The sequence below is a fragment of the Brassica rapa genome, chromosome A08 (assembly GCF_000309985.2).
Source record: "Brassica rapa cultivar Chiifu-401-42 chromosome A08, CAAS_Brap_v3.01, whole genome shotgun sequence".
Taxonomy (NCBI): Eukaryota; Viridiplantae; Streptophyta; class Magnoliopsida; order Brassicales; family Brassicaceae; genus Brassica; species Brassica rapa.
Genome location: NC_024802.2, coordinates 16,414,280 through 16,435,549, shown reverse-complemented (window position 1 = coordinate 16,435,549; position 21,270 = coordinate 16,414,280). Strand labels below are relative to the sequence as shown.

Here is a 21,270-nt window from a genome sequence, read left to right as displayed (position 1 = left end):
ACATTACACAGACATAACTAAATCAAATTATTAACCAGCAATATATGTCCTTTAACAAAGAAAATTATAACAAACAATGTATATTAGGATATTGATTGCGGTCCAAAAAAGTATATTGATTAAGAACATTTATTTGTTAATTTGCATAATAAATAATATGCATATAAATAATTGAGGTGTTGCAGCGAGAAAACATTTGAGACGTGTTTGCTATTGCGTGTACAGATTCATACCCAAATTATGGACCAAAATATATATTGGACCATTGGAATCTCTACTTTTTTCCTGTATTTTTCCGTCTTCAACTCTTTGAGAATAATTATTCTCTGCATTCATGAATTATTTTTTGTCTATATTACAAATATAAATATGTTGTTTAAATCTATTTAAATTATACTCATTCCGTTTCATAATATATGATGTTTTGAGTTAGTACATAAAGATTAAGAAATTTATTTTTCTCTAAAAGTATTTTTAAATATATATTTTAAAATCATTCAACCAATTATAAAAAATACTGTAAAATCTAATTGGTTGAACAGTTTTATTGGAAAATGTTCAACCAATTAGATTGGAAACTGTTCAACCAATTAGTTTTTACAGTATTTTTAATTTTATTGGAAACTGTAAAATTTTATTGGAAACTGTAAAAATATTTATTGGATTCCAATAAACTGTAAAATATTTATTGGATTCCAATAAAATTTTATTGGAAACTGTAAAAATATACTGTAAAATCTAATTAATTGAACAGTTTCCAATAAAAATACTGTGATTCTTTAATCTTTTGCACATAAAATTAAAAATATTTATTATTAATTACACATCACATTTGTGATTCTTAAGCTTTAAAACTTTATTGTTTATGGATTTAATCTATTGCACATAAAATTAATGAGAAATCTCTTTCAAAAAAAATATTTATTAATTTTCTTTTGTAATATTTTTGTTGTCTACTTCAAGTTTTGAAATATTATAAATCTTATTTAAAATTTTATTTATTTTATGTGTAAAATTTTAATTTATAAATTTGAAATATTTAAGATATACAAAAGTATTAAAGATTAAAACGATAAATGAAAAAATATTTAAGAATTATAAATGTGTGTGTAATTAATTAAAGGATCAAGATGCAAATAAAAAATTGAAATTTCAAATTTAGAGTTTTGAATAGTGAAATTTCACTTCTTAAAACTCTAAATTTGAAGTTTCAAAAAAAAAATTGGAAAATTAAAAATTCTATAAACTTTCGGACATGCTCTAAAATCGAGAGTTTTTTCGGAGATGATCTAGAAACAAGAAATAATGCTATCTCACGTGGAAAGTATTAACCATCTCATATATTATGATGAGCAAAGGCATGTGTTGTAGAAGAACAATGAATAATGTATGGAGCAATGGACGTCGAAATAGATCATAGAGAATGATTATGGATATGTCCAAAAAGCCTCCACGTGAATGTACCTTGTCAGCTCTGTGCTTTAATGAATTTATCTCCAATGGTTAGCATCTCCAGGGGAACTCTATTTTTTCCTTTATAATATACATTAAAATAGAATAACTCTATTATAGAGTTGAATTTGCTCCAATAGTTCAGTCTATAATAGAGTTACTCTATAATAGAGTGAAATATTGAGTAATCTTATTTTTTTATTCCAAATATAGAGTGAAAAAACAAGAATACTCTATATTTCACTTTATTATAGAGTAACTCTATTATAGAGTGAACCATTTATGCAAATCCAACTCTATAATAGAGTTACTTTATTTTAGAGTAAAATATAGAGAAAATAATAGAGTAGCATTAGAGATGGTCTAAGGTCATCTCCAACTCAATTCCAAAACACTATTTTAGTGTGATTTTGACACTAAAACCTTCTCCAACCCAACTGCAAAAATCACACTATTTTAGTGTCACACTATAATTTTACACCAAATTTGGTGTGACACTATTCACCACACTATAACACTATTCACTCCATTAAAACACTATTCATTTATTTTATTAATAAATTGTACAATTAAATAAATGATAAATAAAAAATTAAATACATATAATATTATAAAATAATTTTTAGTGTGAAGTTTAGTGTTGTGGTTGGAAAAGAACATTTTTTAGTGTTGAAATTACACTAAAATAGTGTAGTTTTGACACTAAAATAGTGTTATAGATTGAAGATGCTCTAAAGCTTTTTTCTTACATTGGTATTCCATCCATAGTTCCAGGGAAGTGATGCAACAGAGAGAAGATAGCCAAAACAGTTAACTAAGAAACATAACAAAAAGAGATCGGAATGGGCAAAGTATTTTATGTTCTGAAACTCATTTTTCTTCCTCCTCTATGTCTCTTATTTTGTGTCTTTTCGTTTTGTCACGTATTTTTTATTGGCTTCATTGATAGTGCGATATGTGAAATCAATCGTCTAAAAACAAAACAAAAAATGTAATTTTCTCAAATTTAATAAGCATTTATGGAGGTCGCATTTTGAAATCTATCGGCGGTACACCGTACACAGATATTGATATTAGAGAGCAAAAACATTTTTGCGACATGAAACACTAATCACATGAACCAAAGTATCCCTTTATTAAGAAAGGCTGAGTGAGGAATTAACGAAAGTTAAATTCTTCGTTCACCACAGAAACTCATTAATTGAACTATGGTTTTGCGATCATAGAAAATTGCAAATTAACTGAGCAATTGAAACAAAATCATTAGGGTTTATTTCTCCGTTGTAACATGATCAGTTCGCAACATAATCTATTTAACAGTGCCATATAATTCAATAACAGTCATAAATAGTATAATAGATGTTCACAAAAATTATATACGTATTAATGAATAATTTATAAGTTACCATATAAAATGTTTGGAGCGGCGTTGTCGTTCAGAAGATTAGTTAAATCAGTAGCACTGTGGCAGACCTGTACTGACTTTTTTTTTTTTTTTTTTTGGTCAAACCTTTCATTTCTTACTTAATTAAACATTCGATACAAAGGTTCTCATCCTAGAAGGAGAGTTTGAAAACAAAAACAGAGCATCTTTCGCAAGACGATCTGCATCAGAGTTACAGTCACGAGAGATAAACTGGTAGGAGATAGAGTTTAGGGAACTAGACAACACACTTATATCGTGGATGATCCCTTTGAGTGCAACCACCGAAGAGGTTCCTGTGAGTAGGCCAACTAGACTTTTGGAGTCTGTGAAACAGACTACGTCCTTGAAACCTGATGATATAGCCAAAGATAGGCTTGATTTTAGTGCCATCGCCTCTGCCATCAAGGCTGAAGCTACAAACTGGCGAGTATCTGATCCCTGAAAACGGACAGTACCATCTGGATCTTTTGCAACCCAACCTAAACCGCTGTCACCGGAGGAGCTGATCCAAGCAGCATCCGAGAAACAGATTAGAGAATTGGTTGGTACCTGTGGAATATGATGTTGATGAGATTCATTCATTGAGTTTGGACAGTCTTTAGGCGAAACAGCATTCTTCCTGTGGCTAGGTTGAGCAGCTTGCCACTCCTTTGCCAGCTTGATAGCTTTTAGGATCATATCTGTTTCAGAAAAAGACTTATCCTCAAACATAAGTTGATTACGACTCGTCCACAACACCCACATAATCCAAGGATATAGGGGAGATGACAATCCAACAGGAGGGAGGTTTGTCATTCGAGTGCATTTATTGAGTACATCGCTCAGAGAGTTGCAGTTGGTTGTGTTTGGAACGAGATGAGCAGGAGCGATACTCCATACTTTCCTAGCAATGGTACAAGAGAACATCACATGGAAGGTAGTTTCTAGTTCCCCACACCTCTTGCATTTACCCTCCGTTATTATGCCTCTTTTCAGTAGTGTTTCACCAACAGCCAGTGCATTTGTCTTTAATTTCCAGAGAAAGTGGCGAATCTTTGGTGAGCATTTCACATTCCATATGCATTGCTTCCAGTTGAAGGTCTCAGTCGTGTTACTGATGTTGAGTTTTGCAAGCACATACCCCGACTTTGTAGAGTAGTTTCCACTTTTTTCGTGGAGCCAGACTCGTTCATCACTAAGTAAAGGGCTCGGGACCAGCTTCCTGATTTGGGTCTCATAGTGAGGGAGGTAAGCTCTTATCTGTGTCAGGTTCCAATCTGAGCCGTCGGGTCTCATCAGGTCTTTTACTCTGAGATCTTTTGCTTCAGCGGTAGGTGGGCCGATCGGACTGCTTTGATGTTCCGTGGAGAGCCAGTTTTCACCCCAGACTTGGATTTGTTCTCCATTACCAACAGACCATCCTAGTCCTTTCTTTATGATCTCTCTGCCCGCTAAGATCCCTCTCCAACCATGTGATATTGAGCAGGGTACAGAGACGGTAAGGATATTGAGCAGGGTACAGACCTGTACTGACTCTGATTGACACTTGGGGTGGAGGTCTCCACCGATTTCCAACTATATTCGTATTATTCAACTATTGAGTGATAAATGAAAACAAAGAAAATATGGAGCAAGTAAAGTCATTCAAAGGAAAACAGTAGATAGAAACAAGACTGCTTGTTTTGCTTGATTTGTGAAATTACTAAACCCCACGGACACAAACACACATCTTCTCTCTTTCGTTTTGTCACTTCCCTTCGTCTTTCTATATGATCAATCCCATCACCTCACACACTCATCAATTTTCTTTATGAATAATAGGCTTTGTCCAAACTTCATTCTAATTTCTACATGTTTTATGCAGATATTCCAAATGCTAAATTGGACTGAAACGAAAGACATGCTATAACTTGTAGCATATAAATAGAAAATGATCATTGACTTAACATAGATATAATAACTATATGATGCTGATTTTACGTTTTATCAAAGTTGGTGATGATAGCCAAATAAAATATTAGTTTCGGATTCTCAAAATTTTAAGCGTTAATACATATAGCCATTGATCTACCAATTTTTCAAACAAATTATTCAATTTTTATCAAATTATTTATAGTCTCTAAAATTTTAAACTGTTTCTGCAGTTTATATATGTTTCAATTTATACACTATTATATATATATTATATCATTGTTGTACATTTATTAAATTTTTAAATTAGGTTTTCCGATACTGCTAAACAAGCCAAAAATATACTCATCTGTTTTACCAAAAATGCTATATTGATACTTTGTTATACAAACAGTGTTGTTTTAGAATTCTAATGCAATTTATACTTAATTTAAATTTACTGTTAATTATTCATTAAATTTTATAAATAATTCTATTTATCTTAAATAATATTAGTTAATAAGTATAATTAGTAAGGATACAAATACATTTTAATCATTTTCATCTCTCTAAAATATAAAAAGTGACATTCTTTTCAAAACAAATATTATATTATATAGATTTTGTTCTGTTTTTCTTGATTCTTTGATTTTTTCGTTTTGAAAAATATAAAGATGTTATTGTAGTGGAACCGAGGAATTTAATGTTTATTAAATAAAAAGTTAATTTTCTTTTTAGAAAATATAAAGATGTTATTGAAGTTGATTGGTTAGTGCTTTGGTTGCTGTGGACAGCAAAAAATATTTCTACAGCCACAATATTTAACAATCAAGCTTTGCTTTAATTTTTGAAACCTACAGCTGCTTTTCTTTTTTTCCTTTTCTTTTGGCTGTAGACACTAATATTTCCACAGCAAAATAACAGTGCTTTAGAAACTTATTAATAAATCTGTGAGTTTTATAACATACAAAATCACAACAAAAATTTTACAGCTACAGCAAAAAAATACACAGCATAAATTCTACAGCAAAAAACTAAAATCACAGCTGCAACCAATCAGACCCATTGTATTGAAACCGAAGAATTTAATGTTTTATTATATAAAAGGCATGGTAGTTAGGATATCTTCATTGTAGTTTCAAGATATCTCTAAAAATAGTAATAAAATTATGAAAAGAGAAAATATGAAAACATGTTTCCACAAGAGATGTCAAAAATAAAAATTAAGCTATCTAAATAGTCCAAATATTAAAATATAAATATATTATTAGTTATTCTTAAATATGCATATAAGAATTTTTAAAATTCGATTCAAGAACTCGCTCTTACAAATAAATATAAGGAAACTCTGTATGCAAAAAAAAAAAAAAATATATATATATATATATATATATATATAAGTAAACTCTGAACTCTACACAAACAAGTACCAGGGACACAGAAAATTACCAGTATTCACTAAATTCAACCCGAAAATCAATGTGATGGCATAATCGTTATTGACGACAGCAGAGCGGCTGATTATTTGTTCATCATCTTATTCATTTTTCGCATCATATATCCGATGTATGTAGTATGTACCCAAACGTATTTATGACTGTTTATTAAACCAACAATCTTTTGCTTTTTTATTAAATAAGCCAACAATATTTCCAAATATAAATCTCATATGCATAATGTATTTTATATAATGCATACGTACGTGTGATGTAGCTTTCATCTATAAAATTGGTATTTGTCAGAATCATCATGAAAATAGATTTCCGTGCGTTCTGTTCACAATGCGTGTTCTTCTAATACAATACTACTATATCTTTTTTTTTTGTTAAATAATACAATACAATACTATATCACTTGTCGATATTTAAAGGTTACTTTCACTTTTTTTTTTTTTGTAAAATCAGAAGCCATAATAGTTGTATAAATAAAAGCAAATCATTTTTGGATAACGCAGAATTTTATTCATCTCTGTGTTTTTGTTAACCACTATATGTAAACATCATTATAATCAAAATAACGCAGAATTATCAGAAACTAAAACATATATATGTACACAGAGCTTTTTGAGTTTGTCCCAACAAAGAAAGAAAAAGAAAAATTGTACATAAAAGTAAATAAATTTCTTCAAGGGTTATAGATAGAGTTACCACATTTGCATTTCCAGCTCATGGGTTTATAATTAGTAGTGTCTTCTCCTCTGATGTAATCAAGATTAGTAATCTCAGAGGACGAAAAAGAAGAAGGAGAGTGAAGCTTTGTTTGATGATTAGTAGGAACTTGAATTGCTTCACAGTGACCACACAAATGACATCTCACTCTCTCACATCTTGGTGGACTTGATCCTATTAAACCTCTCATCACCATCTTCTGATCATGATCTCCTCTCTGTCCAAACAAAATTAGTGGCATTTTAAAAATCAACATAATTGGAAGGAAAAAGAAACAGGAGGTTTAAGAAGTGTACCTTAATGAATTCACGCGAGTTTGGCTCTGGTCTACCTGAAAATGTCATTAGAAGTAATAGAATAATTAAGATTTTGGAAATTTTGTTTTAAAATATGGAAATGTGACATTGACTCGTTTACCATTAGCCATTAGACTGAAATGGGTCGAATTAAGAATCAGCAACATCAGTAGACAGCTTGACATTTTGCTGCACAACGCCATTTTCAGACACAAGATCGACAACGCCATTCTCTCTCTTTCTATCTCTTTGCTTATTGATGTGTAGAGGAAGATCTTTGTAAGTAGAAAAGAAATAGGAAAGTGACGACTACCCTTTAAAGGGAAAATAAAATTTCTTAAACTATACTACACGCACGGATATATATGCACGTAAGAGTTTTATATGACTTGACATGAGATATATAATCTTTTATATGGTTATTATTTTATACTTTTTTTGTATCATCACATCATCATCAAAGATATGTATAGAAAGACAGGATTTGAAGAAGAAAAATACAAAATATACCGGGACCTCCATATTTTATATCGTTTTAAATAATATCCTGATGTATAATTTAACGAGAGTCAGATTATGATGTGTATGTATAGTTTGATAGGTATGTCTACATGTGTCCAATAAAACAAGAATCAGGTGAAAAAGAAATTACGTAGGTACAAAAGAGCAGGATCAAAATTAATTTTGACGTTAAAAAACAGCTAAAATATTAAATACTTAAGCAAAAATATCATTAAAACATAGGAGAGCCAAAATTAAAATTAAAGTTTTTTATGTTAACAAAGAAAAAGTTAAGTTTTTTATAACAAAATAAAAGTTTTTAATAAGACGACAATTTTTCTTTTTATAATAATTGAAAAAAATTGAGTTGCTTTTTAATTTCTGGTCCTTCGGTTTCTTGTGGGTAATAGACTGACTGGAGCAGTATAAAGGACCCCATCTCACCTGACCGACCAATGCCGTGCTTCCTCGCCTTTTCGCATTCTTCTAATTTCTAACCAAAAGTAACATATTCACAATATTTATATATATATTGTACATATTAACATATATATATATATAGAATGTTAAATATATTGAAATGGTATTCATGTAAACCTGTCAACAGATTTCACTCTGCCCAATTTCTTATTCCAATGATCAAAAGTTTAAAACAATTATATACTCAATTGATACGTTCAGTTAACCGCTGTTAAACATTTTCCTTTTTTATCAACATCAAACATGTCGGTTGTGTCGTATGTATTACAAAGTAAATTATTAAAAATGTGTTAATTTCCGATAATTAGTAACTATAGACTAATATAGCAGGTCGAATATACAATGGTTAAGGAAATATATTACCACATTTATTGAAATGTCATGTTTTTGTGACAAATTGAAATCTCATTTTACCAAAATATTTAAGTGTCATGTCATAACAAGTTTCAACCCCATTCTATGTGTTTGGCACACAGAGCTGACCATGACTGTCTAAACACGATATGGGCCTAAAATGGGTTAATTACCAATTTCTAAAGACCCAATGGATTGGTATTTCCAACAGTAAACACAAACTGGGCTAAACCCACAAGCCCATAACATTTTTTATTTCTTGGTTGAATGTGATTATAAATTTATAGCCGTATGTTTTCAAACTAAAAGAAATAATTTTATTTCTGGAGCCTTGATTATTGTTTATGCTATGTTAGATTGTCAATCTTTACAGTCCGCCGGCAACTGTATCCTACCGGCGTATTCTACCTTGTAATCTTTCAAGTTAAGCTTTAATATTATGAGAAAAAAATAATGTTATAGAATGTCAATCAAAAGACTAGTGCCTTCTAGTTTTATTGACAATAGTAAATAGAAAAATAAAGTTTTTTCGGTGAAAGGTGAATTTAAGTTTAGAAGAAAAGTTAATAAACTCAATAAATTAATCTATAATAAATATATATTTCAGTATTATAAACTGATAATTATTAGACCGCTTGAATGTAGAGAAAAATGACTAATGTGAACTGAAGTCAAAAGCGTTAGAATTTTTTCATTTTCTATCTCTATTTAAAGTGCATTTTTCGTTATTAACAAGGAATTGTTTCAAATTTATGGAAAAGTTTAAGTTATTTATTTTTAAATTCAGTTTGCGTATATATTTTTAAGCTGGATATGCAAATAGACCAAAAAACAAAGATTAATACTAGTATGAGTATCTATAAGTAATGCGATTTAATTTCGCACAACACATAAATCAAACTTAAAATATATTGGCGTTCCAAATCCATCTTTACTTCTTAACCACAATGTTCTAGACGTTTTAAAGTCATATTTTATTAAAATTAAACTAAAACAGCATTTTATTTTTAATTACACGAACAAACAAATTAATCAGATAGACGATAACTACACTCATGCTGAGGATAAATATATGTTCCTTACATTAAAAAAATTATAATCCATGTAAAAACAACATGTTTCTGTTTCATGTGAAAATCACTAAACCATTAATTCTTCCTTTTTTAATACTTGACAATTTAGAGATTCTTTTTTTAATTTTAAAATAGATAATGTTCTTAATTTTTATAAACTTTATTAACAATTAGTGTAATATGACCAATGAGATTATACATTCTATTTTATTATTTTTTAAATTGTGGTTAGATAAATAATTAATTATTATTTTATCTAAAAAAACTAATAATTAAATATTTTCTAAATTAATACGTATAATCATAATATGTCATCTATTAAAAACGGAGAAAGCATTATTTAATTAAAACATAAGACATATAAGGGATCAATTGAAAAAATAAATATAAACTGTATAAGGCTGTCAGAAAGAAAGTACTATTAGATTGTAATCAAATTAAATAATTGATGAAATTGACTTAATAAAAACAAAAAATATCTATACTATTATTTGCGAAGTAAATTTTTGCAATGAAGCTCTCACGTTGAAAGTTAAAGTGGTTAATATCGTTTATACCCTTAATGAATAAAATGTATAAATAAATTAAAAAATAAAAACGAAATTTTAATTGATTTTGATTAGATAATTGATTATTATGAAGAATAGTAAGAATTATCCAAAATCTGAAAATATAATTTAAAAAAGAGATAACTTATGTATATATTGTATTGTTATCTGAAAAAGTCTTTAAGTAAAAAGTTAAAAACATAATTCTATAACTAAATATTAATTAAATAAAATTATTAATTATATAATTAAAAACAGAAATGTTAAATTATCCAAAATCTAAAAAGAAAATTTAAAAAGATAATTTCTATATATATTGTATTGTTATCTGAAAAAGTATTTTAGTAAAACGTTAAAAACATAAATTATATAATTAAATATCAATCAAACAATTTTTTTAATTACATAATTTAAAACTATTATTTGCGAAGTAAATTTTCGCAATGGAGTTCTCACGTTGAAAGTTAGAGTGGTTAATATCGTTTAACCCTTAATGAATAAAATGTATAAATAAATTAAAAAATAAGAACAAAATTTAATTGATTTTGATTAGATAATTGATTAATAGTAAGAATAGTAAGAATTATCCAAAATCTGAAAATATAATTTAAAAAAAAACGATAACTTATGTATATATTGTATTGTTATCTGAAAAAGTCTTTAAGTAAAAAGTTAAAAACATAAATTCTATAACTAAATATTAATTAAATAAAATTATTAATTATATAATTAAAAATAGAATATTGAATTATCCAAAATCTAAAAATTATAATTAAAAAAAATAATTTAATTGTATTATTATATGAAAAAAGTATTTTAGTAAAACTTTAAAAACATAAATTATATAATTAAATATTAATCAAATAATTTTTTTTAATTATATAATTAAAAATATAATATTGAGTTATTTTAAGATCTATTTTAGTAATGAATCTATATATATATAAATATGTTTGCCTCTCTCCTAAGTTATCCACGTGAAAAGTCACTCTCTTACAGATCGACGTTATATTATCATCAAAGCAATATTTACCATATGTACCTCATCGTGTGATAATTTATAAAATAACAACGAATCTATAAGTTCAGCAAATTTGCAATTACCTACTTCAGAATTTTAATTATATAAACAGTCAACATTAGTGTGTTGAATATTATATTTATATGATTTAAGAGCCTTTAAATTTTCTTATTTTTAAACATACACCAAAAACTTTATGAAAGTAAATATGTATTGGGGTTCTCAACAACTACAAATACCACAAACGCCAAAAAAAATTTAATTAAGTGCACGAAAACTATAATATATTTAAAACTACAGTAAATACATTAGTTAATAAAAAAACATTTTTAAAAAATATTATGGATGCATACATAAATATTAAGAGAATATAAAAGGAAATAAAAGTAACAATAACTTAAAGAACAAAATATATAAAACTCAGAATATTTATAATTTGTGGTCTAAGATATATTCAACTTATTGTCACAAAAAACTTAATAAAAAAATACATACTTTATTTTAAGAACATTAAAAATCACTTTAAAAATCACTTTAAAATTTTTAACATTTTAAGAAAAATTATGAATCAATAATATTAATATAAATTTTATCGGAAAAACTCAGCACTAAATACATAAACAAAAAAACAAACAAACCCTAAACCCTATAATCCTAAGCATTATTCTAAACCAAACCTTAAACCCAACCTAAACCAAACGCTAAACCTTTTCTACTATCTAGACCTTAAATCCTACCTAAACCTAGACCTTAACCAATCTAACCCTAAACTCTACATAAACCTAACCCTAATCCCTAAATCCTTCATACTACCTAAACCCTAAACCTATCTAACCGTAAACCAACCTAACCCGAAACGTAAACCCTACCTAACCCTAAACCTTATTTAACCCTAAACCCTACCTAACCCTAAACCCTACTTAAAACCTAACCCTTAACCCTACCTAAAACCTAACCCTAAACCCTACCTAACCCTAAACCCTACCTACCCTAAACCCTACCTAACCCTAAACCCTACTAACCCTAAATCCTATCTAACCCTAACCCTACCTAACCCGAAACCCTACTAACCCTAAACCCTACTAACCTTAAACCCTACTAACCCTAAACCCTTTCTAACCCTAAACCCTACCTAACCCTAAACACTACCTACCCCTAAATCCTACCTAATTAGAAACCCTACCTAACCCTAAACCCTACCTAACCCTAAACCCTATCTAACCCTAAACCCTTTTTAACCCTAAACCCTACCTAACCCTAAACCCCTTCTAACCCTAAACCTTACCTAACCCTAAACCCTACCTAACCCTAAACCCTTTCTAGCCCTAAATCCACTTAACCCTAAACCCTACTAACCCTAAACCCTTCTAACCCTAAACCACGCTAACCCTAAACCCTACCTAATTCTAAACCCTACCTAACCCTAACCCTACATAAACCTAAACCCTACCTAACCTAAACCCTACCTAGCCGTAAAACCATTCTAACCCTAAACCCTACATAACCCTAAACCCAACCTAACCCTAAACCCTATTAACCCTAAACCCTACCCAATTCTAAGCCCTACCTAACCCTAAACCCTACGTAACCCTAAACCCTATGTAACCCTAAATCCTACCTAACCCTAAACCCTACCTAGCCCTAAACCCTACCTAACCCTAAGCCCCACCAACCCTAAGCCCTACCTAACCCTAAACCTTACCTAAACCCTAAGCCCTACCAACCCTAAACCCTACCTAACCCTAAACATTACCTAAAACCTAACCCTAAACCCTACCTAACCCTAAACCCTACCAAATTCGAAACCCTTCCTAACCCTAAACCCTACCTAACCCTAAACCCTAAAACCTACCTAACCCTAAACTCCTTCTAACCCTAAACCTTACATAACCCTAAACCCTACCTAACTCTAAACCCCTTCTAACCCGAAACCTTACTTAACCCTAAACCCTACCTAACCCTAAATTAAACCCTACTAACCCTAAACCCTTCTAACCCTAAACCATGCTAACCCTAAACCCTACCTAATTCTAAACCCTACCTAACCCTAACCCTACATAACCCTAAACCCTACCTAACCGTAAAACCATTATAACCCTAAACCCTACATAACCCTAAACCCTACCTAACCCTAAACCTTACTAACCCTAAACTCTATCCCAATTCTAAGCCCTACCTAACCCTAAACCCTACGTAACCCTAAACCCTATGTAACCCTAAACCCTACCTAACCCTAAACCCTACCTAACCCTAAGCCCTACCAACCCTAAACCCTACCTAACCCTAAACCCTACCTAAACCGCCCTACCAACCCTAAACCCTACCTAACCGTAAACCCTAAACTCTACCTAACCCTAAGCCCTACCAAGCCTAAACCCTACCTAACCCTAAACCATACCTAACCCTAAACCCTACCTAACTTAAAACCCTACCTAACCCTAAACCCTACCTAACCCAAAACCCTTTTTAACCCTAAACCCTACCTAACCCTAAACCCTTTCTAACCCTAAACCCTTCCTAACCCTAAACCCTGCCTAACCCAAAAAATCCTACCTAACCCTAAACCCTTTCTAATCCTAAACCTTACCTAACCCTAAACCATGCTAACCCTAAACCCTGCCTAAACCTAACCCTAAAACCCTACCTAAACCTAACCATAAATCCCATCTAACGCTAAAACTGTAGCGTTAAAACTGTAACCTAACCATAAATCCCATCTAACGCTAAAACAACCCTAAACACTAAAAAATAATCTCAAAACTTAAAGCTAAAAAGCCCTAAACTCTACCGCTATGTAAGTTGTTGTTGTGATATTCAAATAACAAATTACATAGCGGATTTTAAATCTTGCATCCATTATTTTAATTGCCAAAATATTTTAAAAGTTGTATCTTATGAATAAAAAAGGTAAATTATATTTTAATAACGTTAAATTTTGTTAAAATAGAATGAAAAACTATTATCATAAATAAATAAAGAATTTTGATGAAATTTGAAAATCTTCGAATCAATAACAATTAGTTAGTAATATTTTAAAAACCCTTAAACTATTATAGTAGTAGGATCTCAAAAAAAAAAAATTAAAGTTCTCAAACATTTATTTGCCAATAACCATCCTTTAATCTTTGCTCATTCACAAAAAATAATATTCTTTACATAAATTGGAAACAAGTTTTGTTTTTTGACTAGAGACCCAAGTTTAAATTATAACACTAAAATATTTTAATATTTAATTGTTCAGAAATAACAAGTTAATGTTCTTAAAATAATAACCATCCTTAAATCTTTGCTCATTCAAAAAAATAATATTCTTTACATAAATTGGAAACAAGTTTTGTTTTTTGACTAGAGACCCAAGTTTAAATTATACCACTAAAATATTTTAATATTTAATTGTTCAGAAATATATATATATATATTCGAGAGTAGACAATGCATAGATGATACTAAATTGATCGCAAGAATTCTTTTTGGAAAACACAATATAACTAGTATAATATACAAATAACTTTTCAAAAATTTATAAAAATGTTTAAGCCCGCTTCGCGGACAAAACACCTAGTATACTATTATATTGATATTGGTAAGATAACGCGTATAAAGCTCAGCAATGACACGAGAGTTGTTATGCTAACTTATGTTTGTTTTCTTTAATATCAAATTTAGGAGACGAATAACATGCGAGGAATTAAAAATACTAGTATGTTTTGGAGTTTTCTACCAAAATTTTCTTTTGGGAAAGAAGTCTTCAGTCTTCTAACACCAGATTCATACTTAAAAAATATTAATACATTTTAAAAAGAAAAGTCAGGAGCAAGAATTCGACAAGCCGACAAGTTAATCAGCAATTGACACATGTCCATTGGTGTTCTTAATACACTAATTACGTCCATGCACACGTAAACCAAATCTATCAATCATTAAAAGAAACAAAATTAGTCACCTGGATAAATATACTTATTAATAGAGTAACATATAATACGAATCTTAATTATACTTAATTATCGGTTCCGAACTTCCGACCTATATATTTGATACGTTTCATCAGAATCTGACCGTCTTATATTAAATCGTTCGTCTTATCTTGATTGAGCATTTTACTTTTTGCTACAACGGCCACGTATATTGCACAAGTTATGTATTAATCATTTAATCTTTTTAACTGATAAAAGATGGTGTTCTTTTAATCATTTAATCTTAGAAGTCTTCAAATGCCTATAATAAAATATTATTTTTTGCTGATCCAATTATGAACCTTCACTTGCCAATATGTATATTGTAGACAAACACATACACATACACGCACACGTTTAAACGTATAATTAAGTTGGTGGATTAGATGCACTCGACAACAAAACTGAGTGAAAAAATAAAAAATTAAACAAGCAAGAAAATTTGTTCATTTTCTCGGTTACTATTTACATATCCTAAGTCCAAAGTCGTATCTGAGATTATAAGACCATAAATATTTATTAAAAACTTTGATATACAAATAAAATTTTAAGGATTTGGACATCAAAACCAATGTTATCCGACCATGAGCATCTCTAATGTATATCTCTATATTTTCCTCTAAAATAGAGATCTCTATTATAGAGGTGGATTTGCTCTAATGTATGTCTCTATAATAGAGTTCCTCTATTTTAGAGGAAAATATAGAGGAATCATATTTTTTACCTCTAAATTTAGAGATGAAAATAGCAAATCTCTATATTTTCCCCTATAAATAGAGGAAATCTATTATAGAGGCATACATTGGAGCAAATTCACTTCTATAATAGAGTTCCTCTATTTTAGAGGAAAATATAGAGATAAAAATAGAGGTGGGTTGGAGATGGTCTAAGTCTCATTGAAATCTGGAGGATAAAACCAGAATTGGATTAGTTTTTTCTTAATAGTACATATAATATATTAAACTTAATTATTTACCATGGTGCTTAAAACAATATTGAAAAAATAAAAGAACTTTTCAAAAAAAAAAAAAGATAAAAGAAGAAAAGAGGACAGTGGATGAGAGTGAAAATAGATTTGAGGGGGGAGGGGGGTATAGAGGGTTTTAATCAACTACGCTACAAAATCTTAGATAATTTCTATATAATTTAATTTTATTATAAATTTTATTGGAGGAAACTACCTCTGCTGTATAGGATAGATCCCCCATCTGTATTATATTATTTTATATAGAAAATTTTGATTTTTTTTTCCTTTTTAGTTTATGGGGTATCTAAACCATAGTACTAACAATTAGTCTGGTTTTGAATTTTTAATGAAACCTAAAGTATTGCTCAATCTTTGTCTTATCAAGTAAATGACAATTTAACAGGATCCGAATCCAAATTGATGAATTTACATCTTATTTCAAATTCTCTTCCTTTTATCAGACTACATCGTTTAAAAAAAAAAAGTTAAGACTCTGTTAATACTATTACTTGAACACAAGCAATAGATTAATCTTGAACTCTTGTTTTCCACATTACATTAGGGTAACTTTATCGGTGTGGTTTCTTAAAAAATGTTTTCTAACAATTAATATTACTATCTTAGAAATTTTTTTGTTTTATTAAATTTTATTTTTATTGAATATGTCAATGAATTAACAAAATGACACGTAGGCATTAAAGGATGTAAGAATTTCTAAGCACTTCTCTTTTAGAACTTTTTCTCTTTTTCATACAGTTAATTACTTTTATTAATTAGATACTCAATGCAAATTGCTATTGGACTTGTTCTTATATGTTATATAGGTGTATGTTTTAAAACTTACACAAAGACAATCCACATTAGTAAATATCTGAGGAGAATAAATTGGGGGTGTAGCTCCATTGTAGAGCGCTCGCTTGCATTCGAGAGGGGTTCGAGAGGGGTTCGGTTGCCGCATCTCCATTTTTGTAAAGAAAATATCTTAGCAAAATCTTTTATTCATTATATTAATATTATATTAATTCAGAAAAAAATGAGAAACTTATGTGAATGTTTCTCAAATAACAGCTTCTAACATAAATTTTTTAACTTTTTAAAAATATATATATAACTAAATATTAATATGTTTAAGTGTTTACTTTCGGTGAAAACATACATCCATACTACTTTTGGAGATCGACCGCATATCTTTTACGACGTGGATGTCCTTTTATTAGTTTACCTCGAGCTCATGGTTTGAAAGACTGATTTTGCATTGAAACGTTAGAAAGACTCCATCCATGGGGCTAAGATAAACTGCATCCACACTAGTATTGTACATGTACGTTTGAAATTAGAATATTCATGAATATGTCATGCGTGTTCATGAATCAAATAATTACTTTATGATTATTTCTCTCTCTCTCTCTCTCTCTCTGTCATTTTCACAGATATATTAACAAATACGTCTCGTTTTCATGTATTTAGCTAAAAAAATGAATATACGTGTATAATAAATATAGGTATACTAGTATGAAGTATGAAAAATCGTAAAATTAATCCCATATATATCTATCTTAAAAAATGAAGAGAAATCATGTGAAGCATGTCCCACCTTGCCCCTTAAAGACAGATCATCTCACTACTTCAAATCTTCAAGAACATTTTTATATTTATTTTAAATTATTTATCTTCACTTTTTTTCATAAAACAGAATTCTTTTCTTTGCTATCAAGTTTTATAATTCGACTCTATTTTTTTTATTGGATAATATTTGAACACATATCTGAACACGTTTAGGTTTAGCTTTCTTTTATAAATGATTTATTATTGTTGTTATTGGCTGAATAAATTTTAAAGGTCGAAGTTTAAGGAGATGTATCAATACACGTGAGCTAACCTCCTAGCCCCACACCCTTTATCTCCCTCGCTTAAAATTATTCACACACATGAAATGATTTTTCAGTTTCTGTCACCGTTGGACAATCTAATAACAAAACCATTATCTCTGGAGCCAAAATTAATAATTATGTAATTTAAAATTATTTCATTTTTTTTCTGACATAGAAACAATAGTGTATTTACTATGTTGATTGGTTTGGCTTACCGGATTAAATAACTTTCTTCGATTTTTCTTTTCACTACCTTGACCTTCTCCAAGTTTTCAGATTTTTCATCTATTTAGTTATAAGTGTTTTATTTCTTGGCAGGAAATTTATTCCAACAATTACATTTCCATTTTTGGTTATACGGTTGAAAAACAAAACCAGTTGGCACCAGTGTCTCATTTAGATGGACGGCTAGTAGAGATAGACCTTTACCGAATTTGTAACTACAAAATATAAATGAATTCTACGTATACAAATATATATACTGTCTTATTGTTAACATAATCAATATAAGAGGCAAGAACGCTTACAAGACCTTTCAATTCAAGGAAGGAGCGAAGCCATCTGTTTAGTAGTTTGTCATTGCAAGTGTGAACCAAAATTAGGACCCATATCTAGTTCTAAGCTTATGATAAAAATTATGATAACAAATATTATATCCGCGTGAACAAACAATAATTTGTTAAGGAAGACGTAATCAATCATTGCAGTTGTACAAGTTTTATTAGATATAACACCAATATATTCTTAATGATATATTTGAATTTGATCCAACAAATGGGTTGAAAAAGGAATAAATAAGATGGATTAGCAAGTACTGGTACTATATATATCTTTTTTCTCTAAAAATTGAAAACTATAATTACAACTATTTTTTTCTTCATCAACCAACAATGGACAATCCCACCGAAAAATTAAGTGGGATCGTTGAAGAGTCTTATCTAATTATACCCCAATTCCTAATTAAATACAAAAAACAAAAACAAATTAATTATTAAGTAATTAACAAGCTGCAGAAGGATTAATAAAAGGGATGGAGAAAGCTCCCTTCGCCGTTCCTCCATCCACCGCCACCGTACTTCCACGGCCTCCTCCAGCAACACCACCGCCGAGTCTCTCACAAGAAGGACACACCATCAGCGTCGCCGGCGGCATATGCATGTAAAAAGGTTGAGACATCTTTAAAGCCTTGAGATCTTGAAGCTCTTTTTGAAGCCTTCTGTTCTCATCCGTTAAAGTCTCGCAACATTTCTTCAAAAACTCACAATCCACTTCTGTTTGCTTTAGTTTTGTCCTGTCCAATTTTTTTAATTTAAAAAATATATATATAAGAAAAAGGGTAATATATGTGACTAAAGTTTTCTTAAAATTTAATCAATTGTCATTCACCTGGCTCTCCTGTTTTGGAACCACACTTCAACTTGCCTGGGCCTTAGACTCAGCTGTCTCGCAAGAGCTTGTTTTTGCTTCTGTGAATTTTTAGAAAAGAAATCAAGATAAGAATAATGTAAATAAGATAAACCTGATTAGATTAATTAGAGGAAATAATTAACTATATCATACGGGATTAAGAGTGCTATGCATTTTGAAGTTTTCTTCAAGAAGAACGGATTGTTGTTTAGTGAGTCTAAGCTTTTTACGAGCACTAAAACCTTCTTCGTCTTCATGATCATCTCTTACACTCGAACACACCACTCTTTTCTCCGTTTCCTCCGCCTCTTCTTCGCCGTCGCCACAAACTTCTCTTTCTCTCTTGATCCTTCCGCTCGAGAACGATGAGATTCCGCTGTGAGACGACGTCTGCCGATAAATCTGATCTCCGGCGCCGGAGACCGTCTTTTCGACCTTGTAACTCTCACCGGAGAGGCTTAGTGTCAACGACGGATTGACATGGTGGTCAACGGTGGCGGAGGACTTCTTGATGGCATAATTGTAACTATTATGCGTCGGTGAGAGGCCTAACCCAAGAACAAGACCCGTGTTGCATGAATCATCAAGACCCATCTCAAGAAAAGCAAATGATCTTTGTAATAAAGCTTCAAGATCTGAAGAGTAATATATACTAAGAATTTTTTTGTTTACTAACAAGGTTTTTGGTGAAGTTTGGAAGATAATTGGGACTAAATGAAACCAAGAGGCTTCTTCTTAAGAAGGAGAGGAGAGTTTTTTTTTTGTTGATTTATTTGTTTTATGGGTGGGTGGGTGGCTAATAATTAGAATTAATCAAAGAAATGATTTAATCTTTGCTTATGATTTTTTTTGGTATTTTTGATAAAACAATATGGGAAATTAGGATGGCCCATTTCTCGCCTTTTTATTTTCTCATTCACTAAGGTTGACCAAATGCAACTATTCTTCCCACTTCATAAATTCCTATATTAAGTTTGACCGTATGATATTCTTTTTTTTTTTTGCTAAAATACCGTATGATATTCTTTTGAATATCTTTTTGCAATATTTGATTATTTTCTAAGAAACGTCGTTTGAATAAATATTGTTTTTAATAGGAAAACTCCGATCAAAACAAAGAGTAATCTTCAAAACGTATATGTTACGTGAATGATATATACTCTGATAATACACTTCGTTATTCCTTTCAATCCTGCAAAAGTGTAATTTAAATGCATACTGAATTTGAGTCTAATAAATGTTAGATTCTTTACAACTTTTGATTTGTCGGTAGTACCAATGACAGTGGTTGTGAACTTTAATACCCGGATTGTGATCTCCATATCCAAATTCACTTATTATATTCTTACGATTATTTTGTTCAAAAAAAAAATATATTCTTACGATTATAAATCGTTTTAAGTGTTATTATTATCTGCATTTGCATATTCACTTATTTATTATTTCTGCGATTATATATCATTTTAAATAAGAGACCATGAATTGTCTCCCACTCCATGCTTTGCTTGAAGAAGGCTGATATGGGTGACATGTCAGCTTGCCTACCAATCTTCAACCTCCTCACACTACACATTGGCCCTTTAACATCTTTTAATTTATTGTATTACTTAGCTAGTTTGGATTTTGGATTAACTGTGATCTCCACTTTCTTGTTTAAATTCGGTTCTTTTGATCTGGCCAGATTGTGTTGGGACATAACTATTCAACGATTTCTACCCATTTTTATTTCCACCGTGTTTGAAAAATAATATTATTATTTGGAACCGACAAATAGTTCATAAAATAAAAACTCTATCATGCGTTGAACATCTCTAAAACTCTATCTTTACATGTGTCTTTTTCATAAAGTTAGCCAGAGAAACCGAGGCTTGTTTAATCTACATC

General features: G+C 30.0%; 4 protein-coding genes across 4 annotated transcripts in view; 1 reads left to right on the top strand and 3 right to left on the bottom strand.

The window, feature by feature from the left end:
- The window catches only part of LOC103835057 (heat shock 70 kDa protein 9, mitochondrial), a 34,345-nt gene extending 27,549 nt beyond the window's left edge, over window positions 1–6,796 (top strand). The window contains exon 6 of the mRNA XM_033277091.1: window positions 3,066–6,796. Within this exon, the coding sequence (XP_033132982.1) occupies window positions 3,066–3,095 (30 nt within the window). The 3' untranslated portion in view covers window positions 3,096–6,796. The remainder of the gene's footprint in view (window positions 1–3,065) is intronic.
- LOC103835100 (probable disease resistance protein RPP1) overlaps window positions 1–21,270 on the bottom strand; it is a 531,820-nt gene that overhangs the window by 289,575 nt on the left and 220,975 nt on the right. The gene's annotated exons all lie outside the window — the stretch shown is intronic.
- LOC103835049 (EPIDERMAL PATTERNING FACTOR-like protein 2) lies at window positions 304–10,253 on the bottom strand. The gene is made up of 4 exons (XM_009111145.3): window positions 7,333–10,253; window positions 7,212–7,246; window positions 4,382–7,132; window positions 304–2,925 (listed from the first exon to the last, which is right to left on the bottom strand). Exons 1-3 carry the CDS (start codon window positions 7,439–7,441, stop codon window positions 6,872–6,874), a joined length of 405 nt encoding a protein of 134 aa, XP_009109393.1. The 5' UTR covers window positions 7,442–10,253; the 3' UTR covers window positions 304–2,925; window positions 4,382–6,871.
- On the bottom strand, window positions 18,755–20,679 carry LOC103835048 (homeobox-leucine zipper protein HAT22). The gene is made up of 3 exons (XM_009111144.3): window positions 19,540–20,679; window positions 19,366–19,445; window positions 18,755–19,270 (listed from the first exon to the last, which is right to left on the bottom strand). Exons 1-3 carry the CDS (start codon window positions 19,978–19,980, stop codon window positions 18,979–18,981), a joined length of 813 nt encoding a protein of 270 aa, XP_009109392.1. The 5' UTR covers window positions 19,981–20,679; the 3' UTR covers window positions 18,755–18,978.

Excerpts from the sequence above, each read along its gene's own strand:
- LOC103835049 (XM_009111145.3), bottom strand. The coding sequence starts at position 7,441 with ATGGCGTTGTCGATCTTGTGTCTGAAAATGGCGTTGTGCAGCAAAATG. Across the intron at positions 7,247-7,332 it reads TTTCAGTCTAATGGCTAATG|GTAGACCAGAGCCAAACTCG; the intron begins GTAAACGAGTCA and ends TGACATTTTCAG. Across the intron at positions 7,133-7,211 it reads ACTCGCGTGAATTCATTAAG|AGAGGAGATCATGATCAGAA; the intron begins GTACACTTCTTA and ends TTGTTTGGACAG.
- LOC103835048 (XM_009111144.3), bottom strand. The coding sequence starts at position 19,980 with ATGGGTCTTGATGATTCATGCAACACGGGTCTTGTTCTTGGGTTAGGC. Across the intron at positions 19,446-19,539 it reads TGCATAGCACTCTTAATCCC|AAGCAAAAACAAGCTCTTGC; the intron begins GTATGATATAGT and ends AAAAATTCACAG. Across the intron at positions 19,271-19,365 it reads TTCCAAAACAGGAGAGCCAG|GACAAAACTAAAGCAAACAG; the intron begins GTGAATGACAAT and ends AAAATTGGACAG.